Source organism: Somniosus microcephalus, chromosome 1, assembly GCF_052327205.1.
Source record: "Somniosus microcephalus isolate GS21.2 chromosome 1, FLI_Smic_1.0, whole genome shotgun sequence".
Classification (NCBI taxonomy): domain Eukaryota; kingdom Metazoa; phylum Chordata; class Chondrichthyes; order Squaliformes; family Somniosidae; genus Somniosus; species Somniosus microcephalus.
Window position 1 is genome coordinate 225,731,412 of NC_140987.1, and position 18,199 is coordinate 225,749,610.

Below are 18,199 nucleotides of genomic sequence, written 5' to 3' on the forward strand. Positions count from 1 at the left end.
GAAGTCTAACCCACTAGCACCTCAAATCAGAAATTTGTGCACACACTGCCCTTATTTTAGGACCAATCACATTACACTACTTCTAACTAATAATTCAAAAAAAGTAATGCGATTTTTTTCAAGTATTTCTCCTCAGAATTTATCTGATCCCCCATTCGCTTTACCCTGTGTAGATTTTGTCAAGCCAATAACCTCTAGTAAACAAGTAGGTGGGGGCCGGGGAGTAGGGTGGCCGCCTGCCGGAACGTGTGGACCAGCGGCCCATCAACTACTCTCCCTCCATCTCCCCCTCGGGGGAGGTACTCGATTTCCACTTGGTAGAATCTCAAGAGCTTCGCAGAGTAAGGGGGTGTGCCCGGGGGGGAGGGGGAGGTGCGTAGGCCCTTCATCCCAGCATACTGTATGGTAGAGCTCAAACATGTTGCACCTTAAAAGTTAGACATGAATGGTGTTTGAGCTGTGGAGGTGACGGAGGTAGCTCAGAGGCAGTAATGCAAAGTGATATTTCTATCAATATGGGGATAGAGCGGGGGAATGGGACCGACTCGATTGCTCTGCAGAGAGCCGGCATGGATTCGATGGGTCAAATGGCCTCCTTCTGTGCCATTATGAATCTATGGCTCTTTGACAATACTACTTATACCTGTGAAGTTAGCCTTTTAAAAAAAGTGATGGTGGCACGAGCTTTGAGTAGTTGTGTGAAAACCTGGCCTATAAGTAATCTTCAAAAAGTTACAAGCCAAAAAAAAAAATTAAAAACTCCCACCAGGTGACTGCCCTCATACTCGGGCTGTAACATTTGACCTTCTCACTATTTCCAAGACTATTGTGGAAGCAGGACACTTGAAGGTCTTGCTCCACACTAGCCTTTACTCACTGCTTAAATTTTTTTAATTCATTCTCAGGATGTGGGCGTCGTTGGCAAGGCTGGCATTGATTGCTATTCCCTAGCTGCCCGGAGGGTGGGGAGCCTTTTTCTTGATTGTAGTTGTTTGATCCAACTAATTGGCTTGTTAAGAGTCAACCATGTTAGTGGGGGACTGGAGTCCTATAGTTAAGGATGGCAGGTTTAACTCCCTAAAGAACATTAGTGAACCAGTTGGGATTTACAACAATCCGACAGCTTCATGGTCACTTTACTGACACCAACTTTTTATTTCCAGCTTTTCTTTTTACCTGAATTCTAATTGCCATGTTGGGATTTGAACTCACGTTCTCTGGATTATTAGTCCAGGACTCTGGATTACTAGTCCAATAAAATAACCACAACACTACCGTACCCAGATTATTCCAGACTGTTGCTTTAACGACCTACATCCCCAGCTGTATTGAGTTATTAAAAAGCCTCTGCATTGTAGCCTCTGATGAAACTCAGCTGTCTCATTCATTTTTAAAAAATAATTTTCTGTTGTATTATACACTTTCCTTCACTTTTTGGTACAGATGTACACACTTGTTTTAGTTTCCATGTTCAACTTGGCATCTTCTCACATCTGTCCGTTTGTGAGGGGAAAAAAAATCAGAAAGAGCAGCAACAACAACAAAACAAAATTGGCCTGATCAAGATCTGAAGATAATTAGTGGGCTTCTTTGTACAAAGGCCAAGCAGCCTGCAGTGCTGGTAGGTAGGAGGTACACACTGATTGATGTACACCCTAGCACAACAGGCTGGCAATGTTCCGCATAGGTATGAATGAGATTCCGATACGTTAGCACCATTACTAAACAAACTTCTACACGACCATACTGTGATTCCTCTCCTTCCGGTGAGTCCTTGGGTGCTTCACCCTCCGTTCCAGTTGCAGGGCTTCTGCCAAAAGGTCATGTAGCTGCACGAGGATCAGCTGATCATTGCCGCCGTTCTGCAGGTAGGAAAGCCGCAAGGCACTGTGGGGGAAATTCAGATACATGAGTCGTCAACACAAATCACACAGGGAGTATCATCATCCAATTCTGCTGAAAAATAGACCATGCCCAACACAACGAGCTACCAATCTCAGCCATGCCATCTTTGGAAGAGCTGAGCAGAGGCCAAGACAAATGAGGGAGGGAAAATCAGAGGAAGGATCATTCTAGCTGTTCTTTGTACACCTCCCAGCAATCAATCAATCAGGTAACTGGTAGAGACCTACGAGCAGGTCAAAAATTCATCCTTTTGGCCAAGATATGGTGCAGGGCTTGGGAGGAGAAGCAAAACTCAACCAAATACAAACATTGAAACTGTACCTCAGATAAATGTTTTATCCAAGGGCAACTCAAACTCCTTCAGTCTATTTTCTTTGATAAAATACAGTAAACAACAAATCAGATCCAAAAAATTCCATTTAAGCACCTTTTATGCTTGAAAAAAATAACAGCAAAAAGTAAGAGACAAACACCAGTGAAATTTTAGTGAGTTGCCAGATATTGAAGTTTTCATGTAATAAATTGTAATGTCAGGCAAGGTTAGTGAGGTTTTACAGGCATCCATTTTTCTACCTTTGGTAATTCTCAGAGCTACAAAAATGCAGTTCTCCAAGTACAGCAGAATATTTCCAACAATAACTATTAGCGATTATGGTAAAAGCACAGACCACTCGTGTTAAAAATACAAAATGCAAAATACCGCCAAATATTAAAAGTGTCAAAAACGCATGGAAAAGATTTGCAAGAGTCCACACTTTTTCCAAATTAAGGTCCAATTTAATGACCTATGAAATTATTTACTGCAGATGTAGTCCGTGGTCAGGGACAGGACGGTGTGACTACGAGTGAGGAAGGTACAGGGATCCAGGATGTAGTATTGAAGGAGCCGCAGCCCTTGCTCGTCAAGCAGGATTGAGGTTCTTACTCCCTGTGAGGGCAGGAGCGGGGACTGCAGGGAGGATGAGCAACCTGGCCACAGCACCGTGGTGCAGGGGGCCATTCAAGTGGAGGGAGTAAAAAGAAATGTTGTAGTGGTAGGGGATAGTATCATTAGGGGGATAGATAGGGTTCTCTGCAGTCAAGAGCGGGAGTCCCGAAGGCTGTGTTGCCTGCCTGGTGCCAGGGTTAAGGACATCTCTTCTGGGCTGGAAAGAAACTTGGAGTGGGAGGGGGAGGATCTAGTTGTCGTGGTCCATGTTGGTACAAACGACGTAGATAGGACAAGGAAGAAGGTTCTGTTAAAGGAGTATGAGCAGCTAGGGGTCAAATTAAAAAACAGAACCTCAAGGGTAATAATCTCTGGGTTATTACCTGAGCCACGAGCGAATTTGGCTAGGATAAATAAAATTAAAGAGTTAAGTGCGTGGCTCAAAGACTGGTGTGGGAGAAATGGGTTTTGCTTCTTGGGACACTGGCACCAGTACTGGGACAGGAGGGAGCTGTTCCGTTGGGACGGACTCCACTTGGCCAGTGCTGGGACTAGAGTCCTGGCGAATCATATAACTAGGGCTGCAGAGAGGGCTTTAAACTAATTAGTGGGGGGGAGGTTTCTAGAGAGCAAATAACAGAAATGACAACGGAGAAGGTCATAGACTTAGGTAGCAGTGGGGAAATTAAAAAACAGAACGTGTCAGGAAGGGACAGAAGGTATGGAGTAAAAGGTAAAGTAGTAAAAGGGGAAAAAACAGGAACTAAGTGTCACAAAACATATTTGAAAGTTCTTTATCTGAATGCACGCAGCATTCGTAACAAAATGAATGAGTTAACGGCACAAATAACTACATATGGGTATGATCTTGTGGCCATTACAGAAACATGGCTGCAGGGTGACCATGACTGGGAATTAAACATACCAGTGTGGGAGACTACAGTCTCCCGTGTAAAGAAATAGGCAACACAGCGAGCTACAAGAAATAGGTCTTTACTCCAACTCTCACAATACAGTACTGAATTCATAAAGCCCGCGAGCCTGTGATGACTCACGGATTGGTCACCTGCTGGAACCTGATTGGTTTTCCTTCTCTCAGCAGCAGGCAAGTCTGAACATGCCTTATTCCTCTCAGCTTGCAACTGTCTTGTGGGGGGAGGGGAATACAGCAGTTAAAAGGGGATTATACAGGTTTATCTACATACACACAGTGTTTCCCCAATGTGGCAATGCCACACCAGGTTATTTAACAATCAGGAAGGACAGGCAGGAAGTGAGGGGAGGTGGGGTGGCTATGTTAATAAAGGAAGGAATCACTATAATACAGAGAAATGATATTGGGTCAAAGGAGCAGGATAGTGAAACAGTTTGGGTAGAGATAAGGAATAATAAGGGGAAAAAAACACTAGTGGGCATAGTCTATAGGCCTCCGAACAGTTGCAACTCTGTTGGACGGAGTATTAATCAGGAAATAGTTGAGGCTTGTAATAAGGGAACAGCTATAATTATGGGGGATTTTAACTATCATATTAACTGGACAAATCAAACTGGGCAGAGCAGCCTTGAGGATGAGTTCATTGAGTGTATTAGGGATGGGTTTCTTGAGCAGTATATAACTGAACCGACCAGGGGGCAAGCAACCTTAGATTTGGTCCTGTGTAATGAGACAGGATTAATTTAAAATATCCTAGTAAAGGATCCCCTTGGAATGAGTGACCATAACATGGTTGAATTCCATATTCAAGTAGAGGGTGAGAAGGTTGGATCTCAAACAAGCGTGCTGAGCTTGAATAAAGGAGACTATGAAGGTATGAGAGCAGAATTGAGTAGAGTGGATTGGGAAAATAGATTAAAGGGTAAGACGATACATGATCAGTGGTGTACATTTAAGGAGTTATTTTACAACTTCCAAAAAAAATATATTCCACTGAGGAAAAAAGGGTGTAAAAGAAAAGATAGCCATCCGTGGCTAAGTAAAGTAATTAAGGATGGTATCCAACTAAAAACAAGGGCATATAAGGTAGCCAAATCTAGTGGGAAGATAGAAGATTGGGAAGTCTTTAAAAGACAGCAAAAAATAACTAAAAGATTGATTAAGAAAGGGAAGATAGATTATGAAAGTAAATTAGCAAAAAATATAAAAACAGATAGCAAAAGTTTCTATAGTTAAATAAAAAGAAAAAGGGTGGCTAAAGTAAATGTTGGTCCCTTAGAGGATGAGACTGGGAAATTAATGGTGGGAAACATGGAGATGGCAATAACGCTGAACAAATATTTTGTATCAGTCTTTATGGTAGAGGACACTAATATCCCAACACTGGACAAACAGGGGGCTCTAGGGGGAGAGGAGCTAAATACGATTAAAATCACTAAGGAAGTGGTACTTGGTAAAATAATGGGATAAGCCGGATAAATCCCCTGGACCTGATGGCTTACATCCTAGGGTCTTGAGGGAAGTGGCGGTAGGGATTGTGGATGCATTGGTAATAATTTTCCAAAACTCCCTGGGCTCAGCAAAGGTCCCGGCAGATTGGAAAACTGCTAATGTAACACCCTTATTTAAAAAGGGTAGTAGGCAGAGGGCTGGAAACTATAGACCTGCTAGCCTAACATCTGTGGTTGGTAAAATGTTAGAGTCCATTATTAAGGAGACAGTAACGGGACATTTGGATCAACATAATTTAATAGGACAAACTCAGCATGGTTTCATGAAGGGGAAGTCATGTTTGACAAATTTGCTTGAGTTCTTTGAGGAAGTAACATACAGGGTGGATAAAGGAGAACCAGTGGACGTAGTGTATTTAGACTTCCAAAAGGCACTTGACAAGGTGCCACACAAAAGATTATTGCTCAAGATAAAAAATCACGGGATTGGGGGTAATATTCTGGCGTAGGTGGAGAATTGGCTCTCTAACAGAAAGCAGAGAGTTGGGATAAATGGTTCATTCTCAGACTGGCAATCAGTAACTAGTGGTGTTCCGCAGGGGTCAGTGCTGGGTCCCCAACTCTTTACAATCTATATTAATGATTTGGAGGAGGGGACCGAGTGTAACATATCGAAGTTTGCAGATGATACAAAGATGGGAGGGAAAGTAGTGAGTGAGGAGGACATAAAAAACCTGCAAAGTGACATAGACAGGCTAAGTAAGTGGGCAGAGATTTGGCAGATGGAATACAATACTGGAAAGTGTGAGGTTATGCACTTTGGCAGGAAAAATCATAGAGCAAGTTATTATCTTAATGGCAAGAAACTGGAAAGTACTGTAGTACAAAGGGATCTGGGGGTCCTGGTGCACGAAACTCAAAAAGTTAGTATGCAGGTGCAGCAAGTGATCAAGAAGGCCAATGGAATGTTGGCTTTTATTGCTAGGGGGATAGAATATAAAAACAGGGAGGTATTGCTGCAATTATACAAGGTATTGGTGAGACCGCACCTGGAATACTGCATACAGTTTTGGTGTCCATACTTAAGAAAAGACATACTTGCTCTCGAGTCAGTACAAAGAAGGTTCACTCGGTTAATCCCGGGGATGAGGGGGTGGTCATATGAGGAGAGGTTGAGTAGATTGGGACTCTACTCATTGGAGTTCAGAAGAATGAGAGGCGATCTTATTGAAACATATAAGATTGTGAAGGGGCTTGATCGGGTGGATGCGGTGAGGATGTTCCCAATGATGGGTGAAACTAGAACTAGGGGGCATAATCTTAAAATAAGGGGCTGCTCTTTCAAAACTGAGATGAGGAGAAACTTCTTCACTCAGAGGGTGGTAGGTTTGTGGAATTTGCTGCCCCAGAAAGCTGTGGAAGCTACATCATTAAATAAATTTATAACAGAAATAGATAGTTTCCTAGAAGTAAAGGGAATTAAGGGTTACGGGGAGCGGGCAGGAAATTGGACATGAGTCTAGGTTCGGAATGGTCATGGCCCTGTGGGTAGTGGAGCGGGCTCAGGGGCCGTGTAGCCTGGTTCTGTTCCTACTTCTTGTGTTCTAATTCTGTGTTAGATTTCAGGAGATGGTTTTATTCCTGTTCCTGGCTGGGGTGGAGATCGCCTTTACAGAAGGTAAGTACTGTAGAAAATATAGGGACAGGGTGATCTCCTGGAAGAGTTTCGATCGCCTAGATGGATCGGAGAGGAATTTCCCAGATTTTTTCTCCCAAATTGGCCATTGGGTTTTTTATCTGGTTTTTCGCCTCTCCCGGGAGATCACATGGGTTCGGGTGGGATGGAGAGTGATAGAAGATTTGAGGTTAGGATCAGATCAGCCATGATCTTATTGAATGGTGGAGCAGGCTCGAGGGGCCGATTGGCCTACTCCTGCTCCTAATTTTTATGTTATGTTCTTAATTTAATTGCATGGAAGGCACAGGACGTGAAGATGGGAATGTAAGTTGTGAGGAGAATGCAAAGAGGCTTCAAGGGGATATAGACAGGCTAAGTGAGTGGGCAAGAACATGACAAATGGAATATAATGGGGAGAAATGTGAAGTTATCCACTTTGCTCCCAGCAAAGAGACTCGCGGTGTTTGGCGCCTTCCCAGATGCTTCTCCTCCACTTTGTGCAGTCTTGGGCCAGGGATTCCCAGGTGTCGGTGGGGATGTTGTACTTTTTCAAGGAGGCTTTGAGGGTGTCCTTGAAGCGTTTCCTCTGCCCACCTGGGGCTCTCTTGCCGTGTCAGAGCTCCGAGTAGAGCGCTTGTTTTGGGAGTCTCGTATCGGGCATACGGAAGATGTGGCCCGTCCATCGGAGCTGATCGAGCGTAGTCAAAGCTTCGATGCTGGGGATGTTGGCCTGAGCGAGAACACTGACATTGGTGCACCTATCCTGCTAATGGATTTGCAGGATCTTGCGGAGGCAGCGTTGGTGGTACCTCTCCAGTGCTTTGAGGTGCCTGCTGTACATGGTCCATGTCTCTGAAGCATACAGGAGGGCAGGTATCACTACTGCCCTGTAGACCATGAGCTTGGTGCTGGGTTTGAGGTCCTGGTCTTCAAACACTCTCTTCCTCAGACGGCTGAAGGCTGCACTGGCCCACTGAAGGCGGTGTTGGACTTCGTCATCGACGTCTGCCCTTGTTGACATGCTAGTAATATACTAGCATGGATTAAGGATTGGTTAACAGACAGAAAACAGAGAGTAGGAATAAACGGGTCATTTTCGAGTTGGCAGGCTAGTGGGGTACCGCAAGGATCAGTGCTTGGGCCTCAGCAATTCACAATCTACATCAATGATTTGGATGAGGGGACCAAATGTAATATATCCAATGATACAAAGCTGGGTGGGGATGTAAGTTGTGAGGAGGATGCAAGGAGGCTTCAAGGGGATATAGACAGGCTAAGTGAGTGGGCAAGAACATGACAAATGGAATATAACATGGAGAAATGTGGTTATCCACTTTGGTGGGAAAAATAGAAAAGCAGAGTATTTTTTAAAAGGTGAGAGATTGGGAAATGTTGGTGTTCAGAGGGACCTGGGTGTCCTTGTACACAAATCACTGAAAGTTAACATGCAGGTACAGCAAGCAATTAGGAAAGCAAATGGTATGTTGGCCTTTATTACAAGAGGATTTGAGTATAAGAGTAAAGACGTCTTACTGCAATTATACAGGGCCCTGGTGAGACCACACCTGGATTATTGTGTATAGTTTTGGTCTTCTTACCTAAGGAAGGATATATTTGCCATAGAGGGAGTGCAACGAAGGTTCACCAGACTGATTCCTGGGATGGGGGGAATTGTCCTATGCGGAGAGATCGAGTAGACTAGGCCTATATTCTGTGGCGTTCAGAAAAATGAGAGGTGATCTCATTGAAACATACAAAATTCTTTCAGGGCTTGACAGGGTAGATGCAGGGAGGATGTTTCCCCTGGCTGGGGAGTCCAGAACCAGGGGTCACAGTCTCAGAATAAGGGGTCGGCCATTTAGGACTGAGATGAGGAGAAAACTCTTCACTCAGAGGGTGGTGATTCTTTGGAATTCTCTACCCTAGAGGGCTGTGGAGGCTCAGTCGTTGAGTATATTCAAGACAGATGTCGATAGATTTTTGGATATTAAGGGAATCAAGGGATATGGGGATAGGGCAGGAAAGTGGAGTTGAGGTAGAAGATCAACCATGATCTTATTGAAAGGTGGCACAAGCTTGAGGGGCCATATGGACTACTCCTGCTCCTAATTCTTGTTATTATGGCCTGAGATTGGACAAGGTAACTAACAAGTGTAAAGATGACCTTACCAAAGCCGAGAGCCATATATAAAGATAGAATATGGAGAAAAAACTCGATAGAAACTCACTCAGCTAAAACCATAAATATTTATTAGGGGGCATGAAATGGTGTGTAGGATGAAGTAGCACATTTAGGAGATTAGTGCAGGCAGTGTTGCACAATAAAAAATGTAATTCTTCCCTCAACGTGTTTCCTCTCCGTTCACAACACATAACTTGGGCTAAAATATATGTCAACAGTGCATTGTGGAATGTATTTCCTATTCATGATGTCACAACAGGGGTGGGGGGAGGAGGGAATAGCTGCACAAAACATCTGTCTGCAAGCTGTTTCTTAAAACGTAAAACATAGAATTACATGGAAGTTATCACACAGAAACAGGCCATACACCAAACCAGTCCATATTGATGTTTATCATCCACATACGCAGTAGTCCTAATCTTATGTGCCCACCCTGTTCTTATATCCCTTTATCCCTCATTCCTTCAAACACTTGTCTAACCGATTATTAAATTTTGCTGTGCGGTCGATATTAACGCAGAGACAGGTTCAGAGCGCAAGGGATGGGGGGAGGCGCGTTAGCAGGCTCAAAACGCGAAAGTTCAGGGGACGCGCGAGAATGTCCGTTTTCAACATGGATGCCTCATTATCATTTTACTTCTGGGTTTCGCGTCTCCAATGCGCGGGAGCGAGAGTGAAGCACACCAGCATGGCACAATTTCACCTCAACTATTTAAAAGCCAGTGCACAGCTGGAATTTGGAGGATTTGGGTGAATTGTAGATTACTAGGATTGGAAATGAAGTCAGGCAGAGCAAAGGCTGCACCTGCTTTAATCAGCCAGCCCTTGACGTACTGCTGGGTGCAGTGAAGGCCACGAAGGAGGTCCTATTCCGCAATAACGAGAAGATAAAAGCAATAAAGAAAATTGCTCTAATGAAAAAGGTGGGGCTGAAGGAGTGAAGAGCAGGAGTGTTGTGCTCAGGACGTGGATTCAGTGCAGGAAGCTGTTTAATGACCTAACTAGGTCAGGAAAGGTGAGCGCAGTTGCAGATTCACCTACATCTTGTAGTGCAACCCCCACCCCCTTCAGCAGCACCCATCGTGCCATTTCAATGCACTTCCTCAACTCCCCTTTCCACCCTCCACCACTGCCACTCACCCCAATCTCATGTAATCGGATACCAACTCAGTCAGCTCACCCGATTCTCAGCAAACATCTTCAAATGGCACTGTCAACACATTCCTCAAATGTATGTGATGTGCCTCAATTATTCCGAGACTCGAAGTTAGCAGAACAAAAGTAAGGCTTTTATTAACTTAGAACATAACACGTAAACTAGAGAGATGTCTTCCTTCAGGAGGCTGATGCCTGACTGACTTAGATTACAAAGGAGCCAGGTATGGGCGGAGCCCTGCACACAACCAATTCCAGCACATTCCAATACATAATACATGAGGACTGGGGGAAGGGAAAAGACACAGAAAGCAGGCAGTTACAAGACACAGAAAACAGGCAGTGATGAATGGAATATATTTCATCACATTCACCCCTTCTATAGATTTAGTCTGTTCGGGGGTTTGATAGTCCTCTGCGACCGACGTGGCTGTTGTGGTGCCGCGGGTGTCGGCTGGGTGTCCCCGGTAGCCTCCTGGGTCTCTGCCGGGGGTGCCGCCGGGGTTGTTGAAGGGGTAGTTGGTGGGGGTGCCGTTGGTCGATGTTCTTCCGGGGGTGATGGAAGAGTAGTGGGTGGGTAAGGGTTGCTGTGATCGTCGTCGCTGCTATTGCCGTGGTTGTTGTCGATGCCGGCCGGGGCGACGTCTTTTATGTACACGGTGTCCTCCCTTCCGTCGGCGTGCCGGACATATGCGTATTGGGGGTTGGCGTGGAGTAGGTGTACTGGCTCCACGAGAGGGTCCGTCTTGTGGCCCCTCACATGCCTTCGCACAAGTACCGGACCTGGGGTGGAGAGCCATGACGGCATGGATACGCCTGAGGTGGATTTCCGAGGAAAGACAAACATTCGTTCATGAGGCGTGGCATTAGTGGCCGTACACAATAGCGACCGTATCGAATGGAGCACATCCGAGAGGACTTCCTGCCAGCGGGAGATAGGGAGGCCCTTGGTCCTTAGAGCTAGAGTGACTGCTTTCCACACTGTCCCGTTCTCTCGCTCCACCTGGCCGTTACCCCGGGGGTTGTAGCTGGTGGTACGGCTCGTGGCGATCCCCTTGGACAGCATGTACTGGCATAGCTCTTCACTCATGAAGGACGCCCCCCTATCCGTGTGGATATAGCTCGGCATACCGAACAGGCAGAACAGGCTGTTGAGGCATTTAATGACCGTGGCGCTGGTCATGTCTGGGCAGGGGAAGGCGAATGGGAAATGGGAGTATTCGTCCACAATGTTCAGGAAGTAAACATTGCGGTCGACGGACGGGAGGGGGCCCTTGAAATCTAAGCTGAGCCGCTCGAAGGGCCGTGTAGCTTTGATTAAGTGGGCTCTATCTGGGCGGTAGAACCGAGGCTTGCACTCAGCGCAAGTGCGGCAGTTCCTGGTCAGAGACCGAACTTCCTCAATCGAGTAGGGTAAGTTACGGGACTTTATGAAGTGGAACAGCCGCGTGACCCCTGGGTGGCAGAGGTCGTTGTGGAGGGTCTGTAGCCGATCCTCGGTGGCGCTGGCACACATCCCTCGTGAGAGGGCGTCAGGGGATTCGTTAAGGGCCCCTGGCCGGTAAATGATGTCGTACTCGAAAGTGGAGAGCTCGATCCGCCACCTAAGAATCTTATCATTTTTAATCTTCCCCCTCTGTTTATTGTTGAACATAAACGCTACCGATCGCTGGTCGGTAAGTAGGGTGAAGCGTTTGCCGGCTAGGTAGTGGCGCCAGTGGCGCACTGCCTCCACGATGGCTTGGGCCTCCTTTTCCACGGAGGAGTGTCTGATCTCGGGGCCTTGGAGGGTCCTCGAGAAGAAAGCTACGGGCCGCCCCGCCTGGTTGAGGGTGGCCGCCAAGGCGAAGTCGGACGCATCACTTTCCACTTGAAATGGAGTGTTCTCGTCCACTGCCTGTAGCGTGGCCCGCTCAATATCCTGCTTAATGCTTTTGAAGGCGGCGTGGGCCTCAGCAGAGAGCGGAAAAGAGGATGCTTTCAAGAGGGGGCGGGCTTTGTCGGAGTAGTTGGGGACCCATTGGGAATAGTAAGAAAATAACCCCAGGCACCTTTTCAGGGCTTTGGGAGTGTTGGGCAGGGGCAGCTCCCGTAGGGGGCGCAATCGGTCGGGGTCTGGTCCGATTTCCCCATTCTCCACCACGCTGCCCAGTATGCAGAGGCGCGTGGTGTTGAAAACGCACTTGTCCTCGTTATAGGTGAGGTTGAATTTTTGTGCGGTTTTCAGGAACCTCTCGAGGTTCGAGTCGTGATCCTGCTGGTTGTGACCGCAGATGGTGACGTTGTCGAGGTAGGGGAAGGTTGCCTGCAAGTGGTGGTCATCGACCATGCGATCCATCTCCCTCTGAAAGACCGAGACCCCGTTCGTCACCCCAAAGGGGACTCTGAGGAATTGGTAGAGGCGTCCGTTCACCTCGAAGGCGGTGTATGGGCGGTCCTCTGGTCTGATAGGGAGCTGGTGGTACGCTGACTTGAGGTCGATGGTGGAGAACACCCGGTATTGGGCGATTTGGTTCACCATTTCTGATATGCGGGGTAGCGGGTAGGCGTCTAGTAGGGTGTACCTGTTGATCGTTTGACTATAGTCGATCACCATCCGTTTCTTCTCGCTACCCCTTACCACTACCACTTGGGCGCGCCACGGGCTGTTGCTGTGTTCAATAATGCGCTCTTTCAGGAGCCTGTCTACCTCGGTCGCAATAAACCGCCTGTCCTCCCAGCTGTACCTCCTGCTTTTGGTCGCTATTGGCCGGCAGTTAGGGGTAAGGTTCGCGAATAGCGAAGGCGGCTTTACCTTCAGGGTAGCCAGACCGCACACTGTGAGGGGCGGCTGGGACCCACCGTACTTGAGCGTGATGCTTTGGTGGTTGCACTGGAAATCCAAACCCAAGATCACGCTCGCACATAGATTCTTCATGATTAATACTTTAAAATTATCATACACAGTTCCGTTAACGCACAATTGTACCGTGCAGTAACCCAGAATGGTCGATGTCTGGGTTTTATCGGCCATAGAGATGGTACCCTGAGCAGGGACCACCTTTAGGGAGAGTTGTTGTGCCAGTTCAGGGTGGATAAAACTCTCCGTGCTTCCACTGTCAATTGAGCATTTAACCCGGCACCCGTTTACCTCGATGTCCACCATTGATTTGGATAGCGGATGCGGCCTGGTCTGGTCCACTGTGACCGATGCCACTGTAGGGCCCTGATCGAGACAAGATGGCGTCCACGCTGTCTGCTCACAAGATGGCGGACCCCACGAGGTCGGGCAAGATGGTGTCCAAGATGGCCGCTCCCACGGCGCACACGCGGCGGTGGCGGGTTTTCCAGCGGTTGGTTTTCCGGCGGGGTTCCCTCTGCACACCTTCCCGAAGTGCCCCTTCTTACCGCACTTAAAGCAGGTGGTGCCTTTCGCCGGGCACAGGTTTCTGGTGTGCTTTGGCTGCCCGCAGAAGTAGCAGTTGGGTCCTTGACGCGTCGCGGCTGTCGTAGGGCTTCTGGGGGGAGAGCTGGGCCCCGCCGGTGTCGGGCTGCCGGGCGGGGAAGATGCCTTCCAAGATGGCGGCGCCCTCGGCGCACACGTGGCGGCGTGGGCGGCGCGGGCTGAAGAGTAGGCGTCCGAGTTTCTCTGGGCCATCTCCAGGGACCGCGCGGTGTCCGCAGCCTGTTTCAGGTCCAACTCCGTTTTTTCCAGCAGTCTTTGCCGGATGTGAGTGGAGCTGAGGCCTGTGATAAAGGCATCGCGAACAAGCTCGTCGGTGTACACTGCGGCTTTTACATCTCGGCACTTACAGTCCTTGCCAAGCTTTTTCAGGATGCTTAGGAACTCCTCCACCGATTCCCCAGGTCGCTGTGCGCAAGTAGCGAGTAGATGCCTAGCATACACCTCATTCATAGGCTGCTGGTAATGCGCCTTTAAGGTGTTGCAGGCGGCCAGGTACGTATCGGCGTCTTGGATGAGGGGGTAAACCCGGTGGCTTACCCAATTCCGTAGCATTCCGAGTCTCATCTTCGCAGTGTCCGTAGCGTCTTTGACGGCTGCGGAATTGTCCAGGAAGAATTCCATACAGTTAAACCAGTGTCCAAAGCGTGCTGATGCGTCCGGAGCATGTTGATCCAAATCCAAACGTTCGGGTTTCAGGAGTTGATCCATAGTGTTGAAAATTAAGTTAATAAAATTGATGTGCCTCAATTATTCCGAGACTCGAAGTTAGCAGAACAAAAGTAAGGCTTTTATTAACTTAGAACATAACACGTAAACTAGAGAGATGTCTTCCTTCAGGAGGCGGATGCCTGACTGACTTAGATTACAAAGGAGCCAGGTATGGGCGGAGCCCTGCACACAACCAATTCCAGCACATTCCAATACATAATACATGAGGACTGGGGGAAGGGAAAAGACACAGAAAGCAGGCAGTTACAAGACACAGAAAACAGGCAGTGATGAATGGAATATATTTCATCACAGTATGTTAGTGCCACTCGTGATACATCTGCCGGATAGTCACCCTCGCCAAATGCAATGCATCCATCGGGTGAAGACAGGCCTTCCAGACACTCAGGTCTGTTGTGCTCCTTGCAGGAGAAAAGAGCACAAAATACAAGGGAGAGGAAGAGGACCGGAGGTGGGCCATCACAGATCATGGAGTTGACAACTGTGGAGCAGGAAGCCATGGCGATAAGCAGGATGTCAGCGTCCCTAAGCATCGGGGTTGCTGAGACTCGTACTTTACTGCTGCATGGTGACAGCATTAAATATCTCCGACCTACAGCTCATACAAGACTAAGTCATGTTGACTTAATTTCAGCACCAAATGAACATTTTTACATTCCCATAACTAAATCATATTCCTCTCTTCTCTCCTCCAGGCCTAGAACACGAAGAACAGCAGCCCGTGCCATTTCCGAACGATTCTTCAGAGGAGCTGATTCCATCTGAGGGTGCACCGTCACAGGACACATGCCAACCTTGCAGCAGCACAGATACGCGCAACTTCGGTGGGTCTTGTTAGAGAGTTAGGTGGGATCGCACCTGGTGAATCACAATTCACAAGTAAGCACGAGCAGAGAGTGGTGGTAGGGATAGCTGAGGAGAGTCCACAATGGAGGCCGCAGTCCTCTCCAAGCTAGACACAGATGCTGAATCCAGAGGGCCATCAATGAAAAGGAGAATAATAGAATCAGTATAGTGTACCAGTCAGTATACCATTGGGGGGGTGGGGGGTTAGTTTCAACCCTATGGTCTCTGCTTTAGTCACCAACTCTGATATTGAATTCCGTAGCTTCAAAACCCTCTGTGCAAATAGGTGTCTGCTGCTTTCTGTCCTAAATCACTTTCGTATAATCTTATTTCTATGTCCTCTTGTTCTCGACCCCGCAATCACAGAAACAGTCTGTTTCTGACTACTCTGTCCCATTCCTACAGAATTTAAAACACCTTTATCAAATCATCCCTTAATCTCCTGTGTCCTAAAGAAAAGAGCTCCAATTTCTCAAGTGTTTCTTTGTATTTATATTTCTTCATGCCAGGCAGCATCCTAGTGAATCAAAAGAACAAGGATAAACAGACACCAAAATATAAATACTGATATTATCCTTTATAATGTTTAGCATCATAGGTACACAAGAACATAGGAACAGGAGGAGGCCATTCAGCCCCTCGAGCCTGCTCCGCCAATCAATTAGAACATGGCTGATCTGTATCTCAACTCCAATTACCCGTCTTAGTTCCATATCCCTTGATACCCTTACTTAACAAAAATCTATCTATCTCAGTCTTGAAAGCCCCAATTGTCCCAGCATCCACAGCCATTTGGGAGCGAGAATTCCAGATTTTCACTAGTGTTTGTGTGAAAAAGTGCTTCCTGATTTCCCTCTTAAATGGCCTAGCTTTAATTTTAAGATTATGTCCCCATATTCTTGATTTCCTCAGAGAAAATAGTTTCTCTGTATCTTCCTTATCAAATCCTTTTAACAGTTTAAACACCCTCAATCAGATCACCCATCAATCTTCTATACAAGCCAAGTTTATGCAACCTGTCCTTATAATTTAACCTTCTAAGCCCCAGTATCATTCTGGTGAATCTGCACTGCCCTTCAAGGCCAATATATCCTTCCTGAGGTGCGATGCCCAAAACTGAATGAAGTACTCCAGATAAGGTCTGACCAAGGCTCTATACAACTGAAGTATTGATTCCTCCCCTTTGTAATCCAATCTCCTTGGAATAAAGGCCAACATTCCATCAGTCTGTTTGATTGGTTTTCGTACCCATCTACTAGCTTTAAATGGTTTGTGCACTTGGAGTTCCAAATCTCTTTGCTCCTCTACAGTTCCTAATTTCCTCACCATTTAGAAAATGCTCCGATTTAGCTTTTTTAGGTCCAAAGTGGATGACCTCACTAGTTTTGCCCACTCACTTAATAGCCCAAAAATTGCTGTTAAAATAACAGGAGAAGCTAATGGCGCTCGCCGTTACTTATGCAGAAATGTTACAGCAACTTCAGGCGAGGGCAGATGCTCAATTAAACGCGGAAATTGAAAAGTTGCCGTTAGAAATTTGCTGCTCCACCGTTAGCTTCATGAAAACAGCATCTCCCTGTCTGGCTCCCCATTCAAATGCACTGCACAGCGTGAAGTTCCTGTACTTGCACAGTAGATGCGAAGTAAACTCACCACAGAAAGTTAAATCAAGCCATTTTAAATCTATGTACCCTTTTAATGACGTGATAAGTGTTAATTACTGCCAGTCAACCTTTTTGGCACTGAAAATTAAGTATTACAAGTATGGAGTCTCATTCAATCGGATTTTAATTGTTGTTGGAGATTTCTTTTTAAAAATTTGTATTAAAAACTTTTTTTTTTCTTTGTCTCTTTTTTCTCTCTCTTAATCCAATCTTTCTTTCCCTCTCTTTATTTCTCTTTCTGATTTGACATTCATTCTAAATTACACTTCCTTCTTGGTCTTTGAACTGTTAACAAATCAGATTGAAGGATTCTGAAATTAAGGGGATACACGGTTGCTTGCCTTGTTCACTCAAATCCCAGATGCCCTGTAGAGGGCGTTTCCATCTCGCACTACCAGGGCAAAATATTGTCGCCATTAAACAGGCAAGTCTAACTAATGGTGGGCGCCGTTCGTTGGCCTGCCACAGCAATTTTAGGAACAATCTGTCTTTGTGCCTTTGCAAATTCACAACAAATGTTACTTTTATAATAGGCCAGTAATTCCGGGCCCAACGCGTGAGTACGGACGGGGGTACTCACGCGTTGGCCCGTTGGAAGTGCCGGATTTCAGCATGCACAGCGCATGCGCGGAAAACCGGCATTTCCTGTCCTCTGAACCAAGGGGTTCAGAGGACGAACGCGTGTGCGCAGGAGTCTGCGCGTGCGCGCTGAAATTCCTTTTTTTCTACAGGTTTGCGCGTGTGTAAGGGCCTCTCCTTTTTACGAATGTAAAAAGGAGACGTAAGGACTTCATTCTTTAAGGTAAGTGGTCTATTACTTAAAATTATAACATTTTTTCCACAGCTTTATTGTTTTTAAGGACTTTACAGTAAGGTAAGTGTAGTTTTAGACCCAATTTTAAAAAAAAATATTTTTTTCAAAAATTTGATTAATTGTTTAAAATAGTTTTTTTTAAGTTATTTATAGTTTATTTAATTATTGGGATGTTTTTTTTTTTTTTTATTTAAAGTTAAACTAGTCTTTTGGGCGCCCGTACTTTTCATGAGTTTGACAGTTCTTACTATCAAACTTATGAATGAAGTTTACCCTCCCCTGATTGGCTGCACAGTGCTCACCTGATCCCAGCCGGCACATCGAACTAACTATGCCGCTGGATCAGGTAAGCACAGTGCGCCGACATCTGAACTGGGCCAGTGACAGGAATTCCAAGCAGGCCCAGGCTTCAGATGTCGGCGCGCCGGGTGAGTGCACATCGGGGGCTTGCATGCGCGGCAAGCCCCC

At 46.5% G+C, this 18,199-nt stretch overlaps 1 protein-coding gene across 3 annotated transcripts in view; it reads right to left on the bottom strand.

Moving 5' to 3' along the window:
• Window positions 1-18,199, bottom strand: part of LOC147124650 (coiled-coil domain-containing protein 17-like) — a 175,505-nt gene that overhangs the window by 15,504 nt on the left and 141,802 nt on the right. For all 3 annotated transcript variants that reach the window (XM_085990957.1, XM_085990967.1, XM_085990950.1), the window contains one exon: window positions 1,748-1,887. In XM_085990957.1, coding sequence (XP_085847083.1) covers window positions 1,748-1,887 — 140 coding nt within the window. The remainder of the gene's footprint in view (window positions 1-1,747; window positions 1,888-18,199) is intronic.